The sequence below is a fragment of the Anser anser genome (assembly GCF_964211835.1).
Source record: "Anser anser genome assembly, contig: HAP1_SCAFFOLD_164, whole genome shotgun sequence".
NCBI classification, from domain to species: domain Eukaryota; kingdom Metazoa; phylum Chordata; class Aves; order Anseriformes; family Anatidae; genus Anser; species Anser anser.
Window position 1 is genome coordinate 45689 of NW_028154106.1, and position 19966 is coordinate 65654.

General features: G+C 56.6%; 2 protein-coding genes across 3 annotated transcripts; both read right to left on the bottom strand.

Annotated features, from left to right (window-relative positions):
* Positions 1–2698: 2698 nt before the first annotated feature.
* LOC310890793 (uncharacterized protein) lies at positions 2699–8914 on the bottom strand (the record flags this gene model as incomplete). Its single annotated transcript, XM_083853119.1, has 11 exons — positions 2699–3532; positions 3812–3957; positions 4197–4402; positions 4867–4993; positions 5888–6005; positions 6122–6210; positions 6638–6708; positions 7107–7363; positions 7609–7762; positions 8269–8330; positions 8836–8914. The coding sequence occupies 11 exons, from the start codon at positions 8912–8914 to the stop codon at positions 3249–3251; spliced, it is 1593 nt and encodes a 530-aa protein (XP_083709245.1). The 3' UTR covers positions 2699–3248.
* Positions 8915–13557: 4643 nt separating this feature from the next.
* On the bottom strand, positions 13558–18278 carry LOC310890808 (uncharacterized protein). 2 transcript variants are annotated; one of them, XM_083853135.1, is made up of 9 exons: positions 17997–18278; positions 17529–17599; positions 17012–17100; positions 16778–16895; positions 15757–15883; positions 15155–15292; positions 14702–14847; positions 14297–14422; positions 13558–13726 (listed from the first exon to the last, which is right to left on the bottom strand). In XM_083853135.1, the coding sequence occupies exons 1-9, from the start codon at positions 18270–18272 to the stop codon at positions 13609–13611; spliced, it is 1209 nt and encodes a 402-aa protein (XP_083709261.1). In that variant the 5' UTR covers positions 18273–18278; the 3' UTR covers positions 13558–13608. The 2 variants fall into 2 exon arrangements, with proteins under 2 accessions (XP_083709261.1, XP_083709260.1); XM_083853134.1 differs by having other exon boundaries at positions 15087–15292.
* Between the last annotated feature and the right edge of the window lie 1688 nt (positions 18279–19966).

Sequence of the window (19966 nt, forward strand, 5' to 3'; positions counted from 1 at the left end):
TTGCTTATTATGTGTAATTTTTCCTGTGCATTGCATTCTGTCTTCCATGTCTATTGTCCCTGGTGCGGTCAGTAAGAGCTTGACTCAGCCCTGATCGGGCACTGCCATGTGCGGTGCCTTGGCAGCATGGCTGTGGGACCACGCGTGGGGCAGTGGGGCGATAAGGTCTCCCTTGAGCCTCCTAGGAGGAATGCAGGAACATTTACCGAGCAGCCAGGGATCAAGTTCAGAAAGCTAAGCCCCACCAGAATTGACTCTTGTCAGGAGCGTCAGGGGCAACAGGAAGGGCTTCTACAGGTATATTGGTGATAAAAGTAAGACTAGGGAAAACGTGGGCCCTCTGCTGAAGGAAATGGGAGACCTGGTTACGTGGTACATGGAGGAGGCTGGGGTAGTCAATGACTTTTTTGCTTCAGTCTTCACTGTCAAGTGCTCTAGCCACACTAGCCAATTCACAGAATACAAAGGAACAGACTGGGAGAATGAGGTACTGCAGAGCCTCCTGGGAACTATTCCAAGGCACGTGGAAAACAAAGAGGTGCTTGGTGACAGTCAGCGTGGCTCCAGTAAGGGCAGATCATGCCTGAAAAATCTGGTAGCCTTCTACAGCAGGGTTACAGCACTGGTGGATAGGGGAAGAGCAGCTGCCGTCATCTACCTGGACTTCTGCAAGGCATTTGACACTGTCCTGCATGACATCCTTGTCTCCAAATTGGAGAGTCGTGGATATGATGGATGAGCAACTCCATGGGCAAGGAATTGGCTGGATGGTTGCACTCAGAGAGTTGTGGTCAACGGCTTCATGCCCAAGTGGAGATCAGTGATGAGTCGTGTCCCTCAGGAGTCAGTATGGGGCTGGCACTATTTAATATATTTGTCAGCGACATGGACGGTAGATTGAGTGCACTCTCAGCACGTTTGCTGATGACTCTAAGCTGTGTGGCACGGTCGACACGCTGGAGGGAAGGGATGCCATCCAGGGGGACCTGCACAGGCTTGAGAGCTGGGCCGATGCAAACCTCGTGAGGTTCAACAAGGCCAAGTGGAAGGTCCTGCACCTGGATCAGGGCTATCCTAAGCACAAATCCAGGCTGGGTGGAGAATGGGTTGAGAGCAGCCCTGAGAAGGGCCTGGGAGCATTGGTGGGTGACAGACTCCGCATGAACTGGCAATGTGCACGCGCCATAAAAAAAAAGAAAGCCAGCCGTATCGCGGGCTGCATCAAAAGAAGTGTGGCCACGAGGCTGATCAGAGGGTTGTCCCACGAAGACAGGCTGGGAGAGTTGTTCAGTCTAGAGAAGAGAAGGCTCTGGGCAGATCTCATTGCAGCCTTCCAGTACCAAAAGGGGGCCTCCAAGAAAGCTGCGCAGGGACTCTTTCTCAGGGGGTGTAGTGATAGGACAAGGACTAGTGGTTTTAAACTAAAAAGGAGTAGATTTGGAGTAGATATAGGGCTACTCGGCTCCACCAGGTCTAAATCTCTGAACGTTAAGGCTACTTCTTTGCAACTGTGCATTTCCCGTCTCTACCTGATTCTTCAGGCATTTGGAAAGTTCGGTCTGTAGAAGGCTCAGCCTTTGCCTGATTCTGTCAGTTTTCTTCCAGCTCTCTACTATCATTTCTCATCTCCAGAGCTGGAAGTGATCAGGATCCAGGAGGTCTTGTACGTGCTTTGGTGAGCATTTCTTTTCAGCCCCTAAACGCTGAATACCAGCCACCAGGCCTGCAGTTTGAGCCATCTGTGCCTCTTACTTGTCTCCTCATGCTCTGTAAACATCTTTTCAATCCACTTGTTCCAATCAACCCAAGAATTTACTAGCACAGGTCCCATTTGGGTGCCCACACAATGCTCTAGCTTCCTTGTAAATATAACCCTAAGGGAACAGAAGCAAAGGATCGGTCCCCCAGCATATTATAAGCATTATGTACACGCAATCTCAGCAAGACACACAACTTGACCAGATCCTGCTGACTACCCCAGATGCTCTGGAGCCCAGTACAGACCGATACCACCCAGCATGGTCCTGCCCGGCCACTGGAACCCAGCCCAGTGCCCAGGGTCCCCAGCTCTCCGCCCAGGCTGAGGGACACGGCTGCCAGTTTCCCCTTTGCAGGTTCAACCAGCAACGAAGCTGAGCACCTGTGCCAGGGACACCCAGGGAGGACACTGATACAGCCGGTCACACAGATGACCACAGACAAGGCGCTGCTTGCAACAGCACCCACACACAGGACACACGTAACACACAGGCACAGACAGCCGAGTCCCCTCCTGACTGGGGCTGGCAGAGACAGCAGGTCACTGCTGCAGGCACACACATGGCACTCTCGGGGTTCACAAGCACATACACACCCGCACACCTGGCCCTGAGAGTCCTTTCAGATGCCCTCAGATTCCCCATGCCTCTGCCTGCTCCTCGTCCCCATGGGCCTCCCCTGCAGGTCTGCCACGGAGCTCCCCTAGCTAGGAGGGAGCTATGGGGACGTGGGCTGAGACACAGACTTCTGCACTGGAAATGCGCGCAACTGGCAGCGATGAGTATCATGACGGGAAGCCACACTTAGACAGCGCAGGCATAGCAATGGGAGCCTTGGAAAGAGCTCTCCTTTCAACCCAAACTCCTCTTTCAAAGCAGAGATCCAGCTTATGCGTACTCAAGTCTAGGGTGGATGAAGTGACACAAGCAGTCTGTTTGGGAAGAGCCCCGGTGCTCTTTATTTTCCATTCAGGGGTGGAAAGCGGGGGAGCGTCCCAGCCCCTTTGCTCAGAGCTCCGCTGCTGCCGCCGTCACCATTCCCAGCACCTTCCCCTCCACTGCGGTACCAGCATCTAGCGCTAGGGAGTCAAAAGAAAAAGAGGATGAGCAGGTTGTGTACAGGCTGAACACAGAGAAATACTGCAGGCTTAGCTCGGGCCGTGCACGTAGGGGTCTGCTTCCCAGGAAGCTTCAAGGCTGCCGTGAAGTGAGACAGATGCCTCGTGCCCGAGCTCACGACAGGGTCCCCAGGGGTGCAGCTCACCAGCCTGGGGCTGGGTCAGGTGGAGCGGAGGACCCTGGGTATTCTGCACAGGTATTCCCCCTCAGGGCAAGGTGTCCTGGTGTCAGCGCTCTCCAAAGGAAGGACAGACTCTCGGCTTTGGAAAGGGGAGAGGCAGCCATCCAGGGGACCCCTCTGTTTTCAGACAGGACTTTCACATCCCACATGGGAAAGCCTGTTCTGGGTGCCCAGCCGCTCCCCGTCAGGTGTCAGGGAGCTCCAGTCCCAAAGTCTCCAGAGTCTCCAAAGCCCGCGTCTGTCTCGGGAGGGGTGTCGGAGACGTGCCCTCTTTCTCCCAGTGCTGCCCCCAGGGGAAGGATGGGCCTTGCAGCAGCGGGAAGCACCATCCCTTTATGGACATACTTACCAGGGGAGCTGCTGCTGCTGCTCTTGCCGCAGCCGGTTTGCCTCCGCAACATTTCTGAATACGCTTTGTTGATGGCGATGCGGCTCCAACCTTTCCAAAACTTGGCGTGCTCGTGGGGAAAGGCGGCTGCAACAACAGGAGAAAGGGATCCCTCAGCCTCTCTCAGACACCCCTTCTGCCTCTCCCCTCATCCAGACCCTGCACCCATGCAGTGCCACCTGCACCCACCCTTCCAACCTGATTTTTAGGCCTTGGTGGTAACCAAGGTCATGCCCGCTTTAGGAGGAATCAAAGGGTGTTAGAGGCAAGCCCAGGACTCAGGGACCAGGCTCCTGGACATGTCCTGACATCACTCAACAGCTACTCCAGTGCCCCAGGACGGGAACGGAGCCGGCACACACTTACTCAGGCCGGAGTCTCTCCAGCTTGGCTGCTGCTCCCAAATCCTCTGCTGGGGCAGGGTTCTCAGCCTTCCTCCACCTCCTCCTGACCTCCTTGCTCCTGGGCTGGGCTGGAGGACGGGGAGTCCAAGCATGTTGGCTGTTGAATCGCTGCAAGGAGAAGACGCTCTCATCAAACAGGACTGGACACACAGGTGCTGTTTCCCAGAGGACCTCTTGAAAGGACCCTGCGGCAGGACCTGGGAACCAGGCGACTCGGCGCTGCCAGCCCACATCTGGCTGCTGCTTTTATCCCTCCCTTTCTGCTGACAACCTCTCCCTCACAGGGAGGAGCAGGCAAAGCCCTGCCCTGCGGCCTGGTGCCCGTCCTGCTCCCACCACCCTGGGACCTGCCGCCCTCGGAGCCCTGGCGGAGAGGATCGCTGCTGTTCTCAGCGCTGTTGATCACTGCCAGTACCTGGGGTATCTGTTGGTCCTCCCCATCAGACCAGGCTTCCCATGCAGCCATTTCTGCCCGGGCTTGCTCTTGTAGCTTTTGGTACGTGGGCCATGAGCAGTCTGTTTGGTCCCACTGTGAAGACAGGTTCCAGACCTCCTGGAGGAAAAAAAAAAAACAAAAACACAACAGCAGACAGGATTGGTCTCAGCTGTCCCTCAGGCCTAACCCGCACTCCTGCCCCCTCGCCTCAGCCGGTCTGTCAGCAGTGCTTCGACCCTCAAGGATGAGGGGCCCTGAAGCTAGGCCAGGCTCCTCAACTCGTGACAAACACAGCTGAACAGCCCGCGGTGACCAAAGCCCTCTGCCATCAATGACCCAGAAAGGCCTTGTTCCTTTTCCATGGTCCCTGGTCAAAATGAAGTGGCTCGTGGCAACACGGGAGGCAGTAAGAGGCAGGGAAGGTGTGCGGGACGCCACCTTCTGTCTCCTGAGGAAGAGATGAAGGAGGTAACAAACGTGGAAATGAACGCATCCCAAGGGACCTGCTCGGGATCGCTCCACACAGAGGCTTTTGTACAGGCCCAAACAGCACGGTCATTGCAGCAAGGCAGAGCAGGTACCTGCAGCGCTCTCCTGGAGGCTTCAGGAGCAGGGAGCGCAGTGGTGGTGGACATGGCTTCAGGAGCTGTTTCCTGCCTGTCTGTCCTCTTCGTCCCGGGGGAGCTGCCTGGACACGGGGGGAGCACGCTGCAAACAGACACCAGGAGGAGGCTGCATGAGCCCAGGGGAATTCGGTCTCCAGTCCGCGCTCGCAAGCTGCGTCAGCCTCTGCAGCAGACGGCACTTCCGCAGCGAGCGGGCATATTGGACTGGCTGTGTTCACTTCAGCAGAGACAGAGAGAGCCAAACGCGAAGCTGTGGCACCACCTGCCTTCAGGAAGGCTCGGGATGCCCGCATCCAGGCCCTTTTTGGTGGAAGAAGGAGAGGAGCGGTGTCTTGTGCAAGGACGGGAGCCGAGAGACACCATTATGGCCCACCCGGGCTTTACCTCAGCTTCTCCTCTGTGGCCCTGAAACACGGTGCGCTTACGGGTGGAAAACAGGTTATCGCTGGGGAGCCAGTAGCATCGGAGAAAACCGTCAGGTAAGGAGGGCAGTCATGCCATCTCCCTACCTCAGCACTCTCTTGTGCCTGCCACAACGTTTGGGATAGCATTTGAAAAAAATGCCTGAAAGAAACTTTTCCATCTGGTATCACAGCTCCTTAGGCTGGAAGAAACAGCAGGGGAGATGGGGCCACGGCAATCCTAAGCCACGGTGAGACATGTTAGAATGAAGGCAGGGGACATTTGCTCCCACAGACAAGAAGATGGACTCTGCTGCAATGTGGGGGGACTCCTGAAGGGAGAAGAGCTTCTGCAACAAGGCCCTGCATTCAGCTCCCCCAGGGATCGGGGCCCTGGTGGAAAATGAAGCTGGTGTGCCAGTCTCAGGCAAACGTGCTGCACGCTTGCCATCCGTTGAGAGCGGCCTCCGCTGGGACGTGTGTCAGGAGCCACCCTGCGGCTGGTGGGTCCAAAGGGGACATCTCTCCTGTGTGGCTGCAAGGGGCTCCTTCCTCCTTTCCCCCAGGGGTCTCACCTGGTAGACGGCTTCTTCTCCACATCTTGCTGCCTTGTGCCCGGCTCCCAGCTTGTCAGGATGGGGTCGGAAAGCCTCTTCCTCCTCTGCAGCAGCTTGCCAGGATGGCACTCTGAAACTAGGAAAGGAGGAAGCTCTTCAGAGCAGCCGCGTGGGCACTGCCTTTTAACCTGGTTCAAGTCAGCCAGCACGGGACAGGGACCACCTCCAGACAGCAGGGACCTGTTCCCTTACCTCTTCTCATCCTGCGCTCTCCTGCAGCTTCCTCCTGTGAGGTGGTGGAAGCTTTGGCCTCTGGCCTTCTCCTCACAGTCAGATGAAACCTGGAAAACAAACGATGACACGGGCTTGAAGAAGGCTGGCCTCCTTCCCGTTGCAGCTTGCTGGCAGTAATCCTCCTGGTGTTGCGCAAGGCATGGCATCCCTTTTCCGTCATGTCCATGCATGGGGTTTGTTGTCAGTCTTCCCGCAGCACCAGAAAAGGTAGCCTAAATTCCCCTCCACATGCAGGCAACTCTCTCTGACGGGAATCGCAGCAGCGCGGGCACAAGAAACACAACCACAATGCCCCTCCTCTCCAGGTGAAGACACTCGTAGCCGAAACTCAGCATTAGATAACTAGGAACCAGTCCCCCGGGATTTAGCCCTGACTGGGTGCTGAAGGTGGAGACCCAGCCGCGCACGTTCCAAAGCAGGAGGTGGGAAGCCTCCCGCTGGGTCAGCCAAGGGCTGCGGAGGAAACGCACTCACCTTGGGAACATCGGGATCCCACGAGCGGTGGTCTCTCCACTGAAGGCGGTCAGATGTGCCGGCCACATTCTCTGCAAAGAGACACAGACCTGCTGGAGGGTTTCTGAGGCGGTTTTCTCACGGCTCTCATTGACAGGAAGCAAACCTGTCTCCCAAGCCAAAAGAAAGCCTTCTCTCCAAAGCCCTCCTCCAAAGCCTCTTCCATGAACCTTTGTTCTGCTCTGGAGGAGCTGCATGGCAGAATATGGAGGCTGTACAGTAACACTGCCAGGCTTTTTGCAGGGGCAAGCGCCCAGATGCTCAGAAGAAACTCTCTTTGTTAATGGAGAAAGCAGCTAAGGGGGCAAGCGTGGGGAAAGGCATTTGACTGGCCTGCCATGTCCAGGCTGGCCAACAGCGGTCGGATTCCTCACCCTTTGCTAGGATTCCCAAAGAAATTGAAGTAGCCCCCAAAACCTCACCAACTTACACTGTGGAGCAGTGCAACAAGGCCCGCAGTGCTCTCCAGACGTTTGACGCAGTCCAGATAAAAGTTCATGCAGAGGAAACCATCTTTGCACGTCAGAACACCAATGTCCCTGAAGGCAAAGGGGACGTGCTCCTTGCTCCTCAGGAGGAAGCAGTACAACAGGATGGTCTCTTGCACACAGTTCTTCACCACGTGCAGTGGGAAGGAGGTGGCTCGCGATAGCTGCACGTAGTTCAGCGGCTCGATCTTGACACCATCTGCAAGGAGAAGCAACATCCTCAGTGCCACAGCAAGCCCAAGTTGCTTGCAACATTCAGAACAAGTTCCCAGAGAAAGGGTCGCTAAGAGAAAGAGCTCCTGGGGCACGGTTTCTTTTGGGGAACTCAAGCTGTACCCTGACCGTCGGAGACAATCCTCTACTACTCCCAGGCCTTTCCAAAGAGCAGGGAGAACAAACCGTTCCGGACATGGGGCAGGAAGAGGGGGGCTGCTGCCTTCTCACCAGGGAGGAGCTCAGTGGGACAGTAGATCTCCTCCAGCCACAACTCGTCGATGTCTAGCTCGAAGAAAGGCCTTCGAACCAAGAGCGGCTCTTCTTTGCTATGGAATTGCTCTTGGACAACAGCAAAGGTCCCGAGTCCCGCAACCCGAACGCCCTGCACACAGAAAAGACAGAAAGGCCGATGAGGGAGTTCTTGAGAGACGGGAAAAGGGATGACTGTCAGAGCAGGGGGACACTGCTCTGTGCCCTGCCCGCTCCTCAGGGACAATGGGGCAAGGTGGGGCACTTTGGAAAGCTTTGCAAAAGAGCCGCATCCTCTGTTTCTTTCGTCACCCCCCTCACAGGATTTGCCAACATCCCTTGGCTAGAGAAGCGCCCGGAGGTTTCCAGCACACGGATTAGGCCTGGGACTGACTCCCAGCAATTGTCCTAGGCACGGAGCCAGGATATTCCCCCATCTCTCTGCTCGCCCTCCCCACTCAGACCGCAGGGAAGAGGGAAGCCCTAGGGTGTGCCAAACACCTGAGAGGCAGAGCACATCTGGCCTTGGTTTCTCTCCCAGCTGGCCAAGAAGCTGCTCCGGGCACCCCGGGCAGTCTTAGAGCACTGCCACGGTGCTCGGGCAGGGATTGCTCTGCAGGGCCCAGGACACCAACCCACCTTATCCCGCTTCAGCTCTTCCAGGATGTACTTGGATACAGCATCCCAGATAGCCTCAGTCTCTGGAAAGCGAGGAAAAGACACGTCAGGCTCCAGGCCAGCCAGCTCACAACCTCTTGGCAAGCACCTCACCCAGGCGATGACACATGCAGGCATACACAAGCATCCCAGAAAAACACCATGCAGGCACTCCTGGGACATTCCTGAGAGGCCTGTGGGACCTGCAGGCCACGCCAGTCTCTGGGACACCAGAGGTCTTTCCTCCCAGAGCCAGATCCCAAAGAGGCACCGGCTCCCAGGGAAAGCTGGCCCTGGACTGTCCCCCATCAGGAGAAGTCTGAGCCATGGCCAGAGGAGCCCTGGGCCTCAGGACAGCCCTGGCATCAGGACCCAGGAGTCCTGGCTGCCACATTGTCCCCTGAGCCCAGCGGGACCCTCAGGCAGGGCTCTCGTGGCAGCCACCAGCTCTGTGCAGCACCACCACCACCCCCCAGCCCAGGACCTGCAGCTTGGGACAGCTGACAGCCCCTGGGACACCCCTTGGGAAGGGGCTCCTGACACCCTCACCTTTGGGGGAGAGCTGCAGGAGCACTGGGAATGCAGAAGTCAGATCAGAGGTGATGGTCACACTCCAGCAACCCTCCATCTCACTTGCTGCTGGCCCTCAGCTCAGGACAAGGGATGCCCGCCCTGGCTCCTCAACCACAGCTCCTCTGCAAGGTGCCCCTGCTCCTCCGCCCGTCAGCGAGGGTCGCCCAGTGCAACCTTGCTGCCTGCTGCCCCCACTCCTGGCCACAGAAGGACAGCGGTGGGGAGCACCCAAGCAGTGCCCAGCAGGGACCAGGCCTTGCAGGGAAGTGCCGGCACTGCCGCTGCTCCAGTGAAGATATCCTGGTGATGCAGTGCATCCCTTTGTGACATCAGCACGTGTCATCTGAAGGCTTATGATGTCAGCAGCATGGAGACAGCACAGCTCAGGAGAGAGACGAGAGATTTCCTTTCTTGTCCTGAGAAACAGTCACCTCCCTTCTGCCCAGTTCTTTAGCAGCAGTTCCTGGCAAAGCCACCAGGAACATCTCCACATGGTGACAAAGGCCATAGAATAAAGGATTGGAGTGCTGGAGAAGTCCCCACTGTCTGCCTGCCCCAACACGCCTCTGCTCTGACCCTCTGACATCCCCCTGTGACATCAGCACGTGTCATTTGAAGGCCTATGAGGTCAGCAGCAAAGAGATGGCGCAGGTCGGGAGAGAGACGAGAGATTTCCCTTCTTGTCCTGAGAAACTGTCACCTCCCTTCTGCCCAGTTCTTTTCCACAGGATCTTGACAAATCTACCAGGAACATCTCCAAATGGTGACAAAGGCCATTGGATATAGGAAGTGGAGCGCTGGAAAAGTCACCGCTGTGTTCCTGCCCCAACACACCTCTGATCTTGGAAGCCCTTCCAGGAAGGTGGGGTTTGAGGCCTGTCCTGGGGCTGGGCCTTTTTCAAGAAAAAGATGGGAGCGAAGGCACCTGGGATACAGCAGTCCCTCACCGCGCCTGAACTTGGCTGAACGACAGCCAGCCTTTGCTGTTGTCCGAGTAGGATGTGTTATACGGAGGGAATTGCAGCCCCGCACATCCCACGGGGCTCTGTGCTTTGAGGAGGCCTCAGCACCATCCCCCTGTCTGCCATGCGGGAGGCAGAGGTGGTACACGAGGGAATGGCAAACATACCCTCAGCACATCATGGTGAGGGAGAGGAGTAGGGCATGCGCTGCAGATGAAGAGGAGAGTGGGGAGAACCGACTGGGACAGACGCAGCGTGCTCCTGAAGGCTGCCGCAGCCTCCCCGCGGCCCGTGGCCATGATTCCCCCCCCTGCCATCACCCCACCCCCACTCCCCCCCGGCTGTTTTCCAGGTCAGCGTGGATCATCCCACAGCCTCAACAGAACGTATGGGTGACCATGGCTAATGCCACAGGCCAGGATATTACGTGCCTGAGTCTTGCTGCACCGCAGCACCCCTTTTGCATCTGTCGGGTCGGAGCGCTGCTGAGACGGGAACGGCTAGCCCGCTTATGTGACCAAGCCATGGCCTGAGAGCCACGCTGCGAGGCCTGGAGCGACTCCTGGAATGGTTGGTTATCCAGAGCTGGGCAGACACCAAGCCTCCCGTCCCAAGAATTGAGCCTCCTGGGCTCGTTGCCAGCGACCTACTGCGCATTTTTCACCTATACAGGGAAAAACAACTCAGTGTCATGGTGGGTGAATAGTACGGAACCTGGTTTGGCTAGTGCTCGAGCGTTAACCACCCTGAATCGCCTAGCGTGCTGACTAAGTAAATTTAGTGATGCCACTAGTGCTGCGCTACCTGGCTTGCTGCTTGACGTAAATATTAATAAGGCATGCTACGCTACAAAATAGAGCTGGGATTGATTTTTGTTACTTGTCCATGGTCATGATTGCGAGGACTTTGCAGGTATGTCTTATATGAACCTGAGTGATCATTCCCACTTGGTACACATGAAGATACAGGAATTACAAGAATTAACCAAACAACTGAAGACAAATGATAGCAGGACCCCATTTGGAGACTGGACATGAGGGTGGCCGTGGCTACAAAACTAGTGTTATTTGGTTGCTTATTATGTGTAATTTTTCCTGTGCATTGCATTCTGTCTTCCATGTCTATTGTCCCTGGTGCGGTCAGTAAGAGCTTGACTCAGCCCTGATCGGGCACTGCCATGTGCGGTGCCTTGGCAGCATGGCTGTGGGACCACGCGTGGGGCAGTGGGGCGATAAGGTCTCCCTTGAGCCTCCTAGGAGGAATGCAGGAACATTTACCGAGCAGCCAGGGATCAAGTTCAGAAAGCTAAGCCCCACCAGAATTGACTCTTGTCAGGAGCGTCAGGGGCAACAGGAAGGGCTTCTACAGGTATATTGGTGATAAAAGTAAGACTAGGGAAAACGTGGGCCCTCTGCTGAAGGAAATGGGAGACCTGGTTACGTGGTACATGGAGGAGGCTGGGGTAGTCAACGACTTTTTTGCTTCAGTCTTCACTGTCAAGTGCTCTAGCCACACTAGCCAATTCACAGAATACAAAGGAACAGACTGGGAGAATGAGGTACTGCAGAGCCTCCTGGGAACTATTCCAAGGCACGTGGAAAACAAAGAGGTGCTTGGTGACAGTCAGCGTGGCTCCAGTAAGGGCAGATCATGCCTGAAAAATCTGGTAGCCTTCTACAGCAGGGTTACAGCACTGGTGGATAGGGGAAGAGCAGCTGCCGTCATCTACCTGGACTTCTGCAAGGCATTTGACACTGTCCTGCATGACATCCTTGTCTCCAAATTGGAGAGTCGTGGATATGATGGATGAGCAACTCCATGGGCAAGGAATTGGCTGGATGGTTGCACTCAGAGAGTTGTGGTCAACGGCTTCATGCCCAAGTGGTGATCAGTGATGAGTCGTGTCCCTCAGGAGTCAGTATGGGGCTGGCACTATTTAATATATTTGTCAGCGACATGGACGGTAGATTGAGTGCACTCTCAGCACGTTTGCTGATGACTCTAAGCTGTGTGGCACGGTCGACACGCTGGAGGGAAGGGATGCCATCCAGGGGGACCTGCACAGGCTTGAGAGCTGGGCCGATGCAAACCTCGTGAGGTTCAACAAGGCCAAGTGGAAGGTCCTGCACCTGGATCAGGGCTATCCTAAGCACAAATCCAGGCTGGGTGGAGAATGGGTTGAGAGCAGCCCTGAGAAGGGCCTGGGAGCATTGGTGGGTGACAGACTCCGCATGAACTGGCAATGTGCACGCGCCATAAAAAAAAAGAAAGCCAGCCGTATCGCGGGCTGCATCAAAAGAAGTGTGGCCACGAGGCTGATCAGAGGGTTGTCCCACGAAGACAGGCTGGGAGAGTTGTTCAGTCTAGAGAAGAGAAGGCTCTGGGCAGATCTCATTGCAGCCTTCCAGTACCAAAAGGGGGCCTCCAAGAAAGCTGCGCAGGGACTCTTTCTCAGGGGGTGTAGTGATAGGACAAGGACTAGTGGTTTTAAACTAAAAAGGAGTAGATTTGGAGTAGATATAGGGCTACTCGGCTCCACCAGGTCTAAATCTCTGAACGTTAAGGCTACTTCTTTGCAACTGTGCATTTCCCGTCTCTACCTGATTCTTCAGGCATTTGGAAAGTTCGGTCTGTAGAAGGCTCAGCCTTTGCCTGATTCTGTCAGTTTTCTTCCAGCTCTCTACTATCATTTCTCATCTCCAGAGCTGGAAGTGATCAGGATCCAGGAGGTCTTGTACGTGCTTTGGTGAGCATTTCTTTTCAGCCCCTAAACGCTGAATACCAGCCACCAGGCCTGCAGTTTGAGCCATCTGTGCCTCTTACCTGTCTCCTCATGCTCTGTAAACATCTTTTCAATCCACTTGTTCCAATCAACCCAAGAATTTACTAGCACAGGTCCCATTTGGGTGCCCACACAATGCTCTAGTTTCCTTGTAAATATAACCCTAAGGGAACAGAAGCAAAGGATCGGTCCCCCAGCATATTATAAGCATTATGTACACGCAATCTCAGCAAGACACACAACTTGACCAGATCCTGCTGACTACCCCAGATGCTCTGGAGCCCAGTACAGACCGATACCACCCAGCATGGTCCTGCCCGGCCACTGGAACCCAGCCCAGTGCCCAGGGTCCCCAGCTCTCCGCCCAGGCTGAGGGACACGGCTGCCAGTTTCCCCTTTGCAGGTTCAAGCAGTAACGAAGCTGAGCACCTGTGCCAGGGACACCCAGGGAGGACACTGATACAGCCGGTCGCACAGACGACCACAGACAAGGCGCTGCTTGCAACAGCACCCACACACAGGACACACGTAACACACAGGCACAGACAGCCGAGTCCCCTCCTGCCTGGGGCTGGCAGAGACAGCAGGTCACTGCTGCAGGCGCACACACGGCGCTCTCGGGGTTCACAAGCACATACACACCCGCACACCTGGCCCTGAGAGTCCTTTCAGATGCCCTCAGATTCCCCATGCCTCTGCCTGCTCCTCGTCCCCATGGGCCTCCCCTCCAGGTCTGCCACAGAGCTCCCCTAGCTAGGAGGGAGCTATGGGGACGTGGGCTGAGACACAGACTTTTGGACTGGAAATGCGCGCAACTGGCAGCGATGAGTATCATGACGGGAAGCCACACTTAAGACAGCGCAGGCATAGCAATGGGAGCCTTGGAAAGAGCTCTCCTTTCAACCCAAACTCCTCTTTCAAAGCAGAGATCCAGCTTATGCGTATTCAAGTCTAGGGTGGATGAAGTGACACAAGCAGTCTGTTTGGGAAGAGCCCCGGTGCTCTTTATTTTCCATTCAGGGGTGGAAAGCGGGGGAGCTTCCCAGCCCCTTTGCTCAGAGCTCCGCTGCTGCCGGCACCGTTCCCAGCACCTTCCCCTCCACTGCGGTACCAGCATCTAGCGCTAGGGAGTCAAAAGAAAAAGAGGATGAGCAGGTTGTGTACAGGCTGAACACAGAGAAATACTGCAGGCTTAGCTCGGGCCGTGCACGTAGGGGTCTGCTTCCCATGAAGCTTCAAGGCTGCCGTGAAGTGAGACAGATGCCTCGTGCCCAAGCTCACGACAAGGTCCCCAGGGGTGCAGCTCACCAGCCTGGGGCTGGGTCAGGTGGAGCGGAGGACCCTGGGTATTCTGCACAGGTATTCCCCCTCAGGGCAAGGTGTCCTGGTGTCAGCGCTCTCCAAAGGAAGGACAGACTCTCGGCTTTGGAAAGGGGAGAGGCAGCCATCCAGGGGACCCCTCTGTTTTCAGACAGGACTTTCACATCCCACATGGGAAAGCCTGTTCTGGGTGCCCAGCCGCTCCCCGTCAGGTGTCAGGGAGCTCCAGTCCCAAAGTCTCCAGAGTCTCCAAAGCCCGCGTCTGTCTCGGGAGGGGTGTCGGAGACGTGCCCTCTTTCTCCCAGTGCTGCCCCCAGGGGAAGGATGGGCCTTGCAGCAGCGGGAAGCACCATCCCTTTATGGACATACTTACCAGGGGAGCTGCTGCTGCTGCTCTTGCCGCAGCCGGTTTGCCTCCGCAACATTTCTGAATACGCTTTGTTGATGGCGATGCGGCTCCAACCTTTCCAAAACTTGGCGTGCTCGTGGGGAAAGGCGGCTGCAACAACAGGAGAAAGGGATCCCTCAGCCTCTCTCAGACACCCCTTCTGCCTCTCCCGTCATCCAGACCCTGCACCCATGCAGTGCCACCTGCACCCACCCTTCCAACCTGATTTTTAGGCCTTGGTGGTAACCAAGGTCATGCCCGCTTTAGGAGGAATCAAAGGGTGTCAGAGGCAACCCCAGGACTCAGGGACCAGGCTCCTGGACATGTCCTGACATCACTCAACAGCTACTCGAGTGCCCCAGGACGGGAACGGAGCCGGCACACACTTACTCAGGCCGGAGTCTCTCCAGCTTGGCTGCTGCTCCCAAATCCTCTGCTGGGGCAGGGTTCTCAGCCTTCCTCCACCTCCTCCTGACCTCCTTGCTCCTGGGCTGGGCTGGAGGATGGGGGGTCCAAGCATGTTGGCTGTTGAATCGCTGCAAGGAGAAGACACTCTCATCAAACAGGACTGGACACACAGGTGCTGTTTCCCAGAGGACCTCTTGAAAGGGCCCTGCAACAGGACCTGGGAACCAGGCGACTCAGCGCTGCCAGCCCACGTCTGGCTGCTGCTTTTATCCCTCCCTTTCTGCTGACAACCTCTCCCTCACAGGGAGGAGCAGGCAAAGCCCTGCCCTGCGGCCTGGTGCCCGTCCTGCTCCCACCACCCTGGGACCTGCCGCCCTCGGAGCCCTGGCGGAGAGGATCGCTGCTGTTCTCAGCGCTGTTGATCACTGCCAGTACCTGGGGTATCTGTTGGTCCTCCCCCTCAGACCAGGCTTCCCATGCAGCCATTTCTGCCCGGGCTTGCTCTTGTAGCTTTTGGTACGTGGGCCATGAGCTGTCTGTTTGGTCCCACTGTGAAGACAGGTTCCAGACCTCCTGGAGGAAAAAAAAAAAACAAAAACACAACAGCAGACAGGATTGGTCTCAGCTGTCCCTCAGGCCTAACCTGCACTCCTGCCCCCTCGCCTCAGCCGGTCTGTCAGCAGTGCTTCGACCCTCAAGGATGAGGGGCCCTGAAGCTAGGCCAGGCTCCTCAACTCGTGACAAACACAGCTGAACAGCCCGCGGTGACCAAAGCCCTCTGCCATCAATGACCCAGAAAGGCCTTGTTCCTTTTCCATGGCCCCTGGTCAAAATGAAGTGGCTCGTGGCAACACGGGAGGCAGTAAGAGGCAGGGAAGCTGTGCGGGACGCCACCTTCTGTCTCCTGAGGAAGAGATGAAGGAGGTAACAAACGTGGAAATGAACGCATCCCAAGGGACCTGCTCGGGATCGCTCCACACAGAGGCTTTTGTACAGGCCCAAACAGCACGGTCATTGCAGCAAGGCAGAGCAGGTACCTGCAGCGCTCTCCTGGAGGCTTCAGGAGCAGGGAGCGCAGTGGTGGTGGACATGGCTTCAGGAGCTGTTTCCTGCCTGTCTGTCCTCTTCGTCCCGGGGGAGCTGCCTGGACACGGTGGGAGCACGCTGCAAACAGACACCAGGAGGAGGCTGCATGAGCCCAGGGGAATTCGGTCTCCAGTCCGCGCTCGCAAGCTGCGTCAGCCTCTGCAGCAGACGGCAGTTCCGCAGCGAGCGGGCGTATTGGACTGGCCGTGTTCTCTTCAGCAGAGACAGAGAGAGCCAAACGCGAAGCTGTGGCACCACCTGCCTTCAGGAAGGCTCGGGATGCCCGCATCCAGGCCCTTTTTGGTGGAAGAAGGAGAGGAGCGGTGTCTTGTGCAAGGACAGGAGCCGAGAGACACCATTATGGCCCACCCGGGGTTTACCTCAGCTTCTCCTCTGTGGCCCTGAAACACGGTGCGCTTACGGGTGGAAAACAGGTTATCGCTGGGGAGCCAGTAGCATCGGAGAAAACCGTCAGGTAAGGAGGGCAGTCATGCCATCTCCCTACCTCAGCACTCTCTTGTGCCTGCCACAACGTTTGGGATAGCATTTGAAAAAAATGCCTGAAAGAAACTTTTCCATCTGGTATCACAGCTCCTTAGGCTGGAAGAAACAGCAGGGGAGATGGGGCCACGGCAATCCTAAGACACGGTGAGACATGTTAGAATGAAGGCAGGGGACATTTGCTCCCACAGACAAGAAGATGGACTCTGCTGCAATGTGGGGGGACTCCTGAAGGGAGAAGAGCTTCTGCAACAAGGCCCTGCATTCAGCTCCCCCAGGGATCGGGGCCCTGGTGGAAAATGAAGCTGGTGTGCCAGTCTCAGGCAAACGTGCTGCACGCTTGCCATCCGTTGAGAGCGGCCTCCGCTGGGACGTGTGTCAGGAGCCACCCTGCGGCTGGTGGGTCCAAAGGGGACATCTCTCCTGTGTGGCTGCAAGGGGCTCCTTCCTCCTTTCCCCCAGGGGTCTCACCTGGTAGACGGCTTCTTCTCCACATCTTGCTGCCTTGTGCCCGGCTCCCAGCTTGTCAGGATGGGGTCGGAAAGCCTCTTCCTCCTCTGCAGCAGCTTGCCAGGATGGCACTCTGAAACTAGGAAAGGAGGAAGCTCTTCAGAGCAGCCGCGTGGGCACTGCCTTTTAACCTGGTTCAAGTCAGCCAGCACGGGACAGGGACCACCTCCAGACAGCAGGGACCTGTTCCCTTACCTCTTCTGATCCTGCGCTCTCCTGCAGCTTCCTCCTGTGAGGTGGTGGAAGCTTTGGCCTCTGGCCTTCTCCTCACAGTCAGATGAAACCTGGAAAACAAATGATGACACGGGCTTGAAGAAGGCTGGCCTCCTTCCCGTTGCAGCTTGCTGGCAGTAATCCTCCTGGTGTCGCACAAGGCATGGCATCCCTTTTCCGTCATGTCCATGCATGGGGTTTGTTGTCAGTCTTCCCGCAGCACCAGAAAAGGTAGCCTAAATTCCCCTCCACATGCAGGCAACTCTCTCTGACGGGAATCGCGGCAGCACGGGCACAAGAAACACAACCACAATGCCCCTCCTCTCCAGGTGAAGACACTCGTAGCCGAAACTCAGCATTAGTTAAGCAGGAACCAGTCTCCCCGGGATTTAGCCCTGACTGGGTGCTGAAGGTGGAGACCCAGGCGCGCACGTTCCAAAGCAGGAGGTGGGAAGCCTCCCGCTGGGTCAGCCAAGGGCTGCGGAGGAAATGCACTCACCTTGGGAACATCGGGATCCCACGAGCGGTGGTCTCGCCACTGAAGGCGGTCAGATGTGCCGGCCACATTCTCTGCAAAGAGACACAGACCTGCTGGAGGGTTTCTGAGGCGGTTTTCTCATGGCTCTCATTGACAGGAAGCAAACCTGTCTCCCAAGCCAAAAGAAAGCCTTCTCTCCAAAGCCCTCCTCCAAAGCCTCTTCCATGAAACTTTGTTCTGCTCTGGAGGAGCTGCATGGCAGAATATGGAGGCTGTACAGTAACACTGCCAGGCTTTTTGCAGGGGCAAGCGCCCAGATGCTCAGAAGAAACTCTCTTTGTTAATGGAGAAAGCAGCTAAGGGGGCAAGCGTGGGGAAAGGCATTTGACTGGCCTGCCATGTCCAGGCTGGCCAACAGCGGTCGGATTCCTCACCCTTCACTAGGATTCCCAAAGAAATTAAGTAGCCCCCAAAACCTCACCAACTTACACTGTGGAGCAGTGTGACCAGGTCCGCAGAGCTCTCCAGACGTTTGACGCAGTCTAGATAAAACTTCATGCAGAGGAAACCATCTTTGCACGTCAGAACACCAATGTCCCTGAAGGCAAAGGGGACGTGCTCCTTGCTCCTCAGGAGGAAGCAGTACAACAGGATGGTCTCTTGCACACAGTTCTTCACCACGTGCAGTGGGAAGGAGGTGGCTCGCGATAGCTGCACGTAGTTCAGCGGCTCGATCTTGACACCATCTGCAAGGAGAAGCAACATCCTCAGTGCCACAGCAAGCCCAAGTTGCTTGCAACATTCAGAACAAGTTCCCAGAGAAAGGGTCGCTAAGAGAAAGAGCTCCTGGGGCATGGTTTCTTTTGGGGAACTCAAGCTGTACCCTGACCGTCGGAGACAATCCTCTACTTCTCCCGGGCCTTTCCAAAGAGCAGGGAGAACAAACCGTTCCGGACATGGGGCAGGAAGAGGGGGGCTGCTGCCTTCTCACCAGGGAGGAGCTCAGTGGGACAGTAGATCTCCTCCAGCCACAACTCATCGATGTCCAGCTCAAAGAAAGGCCTTCGAACCAAGAGCGGCTCTTCTTTGCCATGGAATTGCTCTTGGACAACAGCAAAGGTCCCGAGTCCCGCAACCCGAACGCCCTGCACACAGAAAAGACAGAAAGGCCGATGAGGGAGTTCTTGAGAGACGGGAAAAGGGATGACTGTCAGAGCAGGGGGACACTGCTCTGTGCCCTGCCCGCTCCTCAGGGACAATGGGGCAAGGTGGGGCACTTTGGAAAGCTTTGCAAAAGAGCCGCATCCTCTGTTTCTTTCGTCACCCCCCTCACAGGATTTGCCAACATCCCTTGGCTAGAGAAGCGCCCGGAGGTTTCCAGCACACGGATTAGGCCTGGGACTGACTCCCAGCAATTGTCCTAGGCACGGACCCAGGATATTCCCCCATCTCTCTGCTCGCCCTCCCCACTCAGACCGCAGGGAAGAGTGAAGCCCTAGGGTGTGCCAAACACCTGAGAGGCAGAGCACATCTGGCCTTGGTTTCTCTCCCAGCTGGCCAAGAAGCTGCTCCGGGCACCCCGGGCAGTCTTAGAGCACTGCCACGGTGCTCGGGCAGGGATTGCTCTGCAGGGCCCAGGACACCAACCCACCTTATCCCGCTTCAGCTCTTCCAGGATGTACTTGGATACAGCATCCCAGATAGCCTCAGTCTCTGGAAAGCAAGGAAAAGACACGTCAGGCTCCAGGCCAGCCAGCTCACAACCTCTTGGCAAGCACCTCACCCAGGCGATGACACATGCAGGCATACACAAGCACCCCAGAAAAACACCATGCAGGCACTCCTGGGACATTCCTGAGAGGCCTGTGGGACCTGCAGGCCACGCCAGTCTCTGGGACACCAGAGGTCTTTCCTCCCAGAGCCAGATCCCAAAGAGGCACCAGCTCTCAGGGAAAGCTGGCCCTGGACTGTCCCCCATCAGGAGAAGTCTGATCCATGGCCAGAGGAGCCCTGGGCCTCAGGACAGCCCTGGCATCAGGACCCAGGAGTCCTGGCTGCCACATCGTCTCCTGAGCCCAGCGGGACCCTCAGGCAGGGCTCTCGTGGCAGCCACCAGCTCTGTGCAGCACCACCACCACCCCCCAGCCCAGGACCTGCAGCTTGGGACAGCTGACAGCCCCTGGGACACCCCTTGGGAAGGGGCTCCTGACACCCTCACCTTTGGGGGAGAGCTGCAGGAGCACTGGGAATGCAGAAGTCAGATCAGAGGTGATGGTCACACTCCAGCAACCCTCCATCTCACTTGCTGCTGGCCCTCAGCTCAGGACAAGGGATGCCCGCCCTGGCTCCTCAACCACAGCTCCTCTGCAAGGTGCCCCTGCTCCTCCGCCCGTCAGCGAGGGTCGCCCAGTGCAACCTTGCTGCCTGCTGCCCCCACTCCTGGCCACAGAAGGACAGCG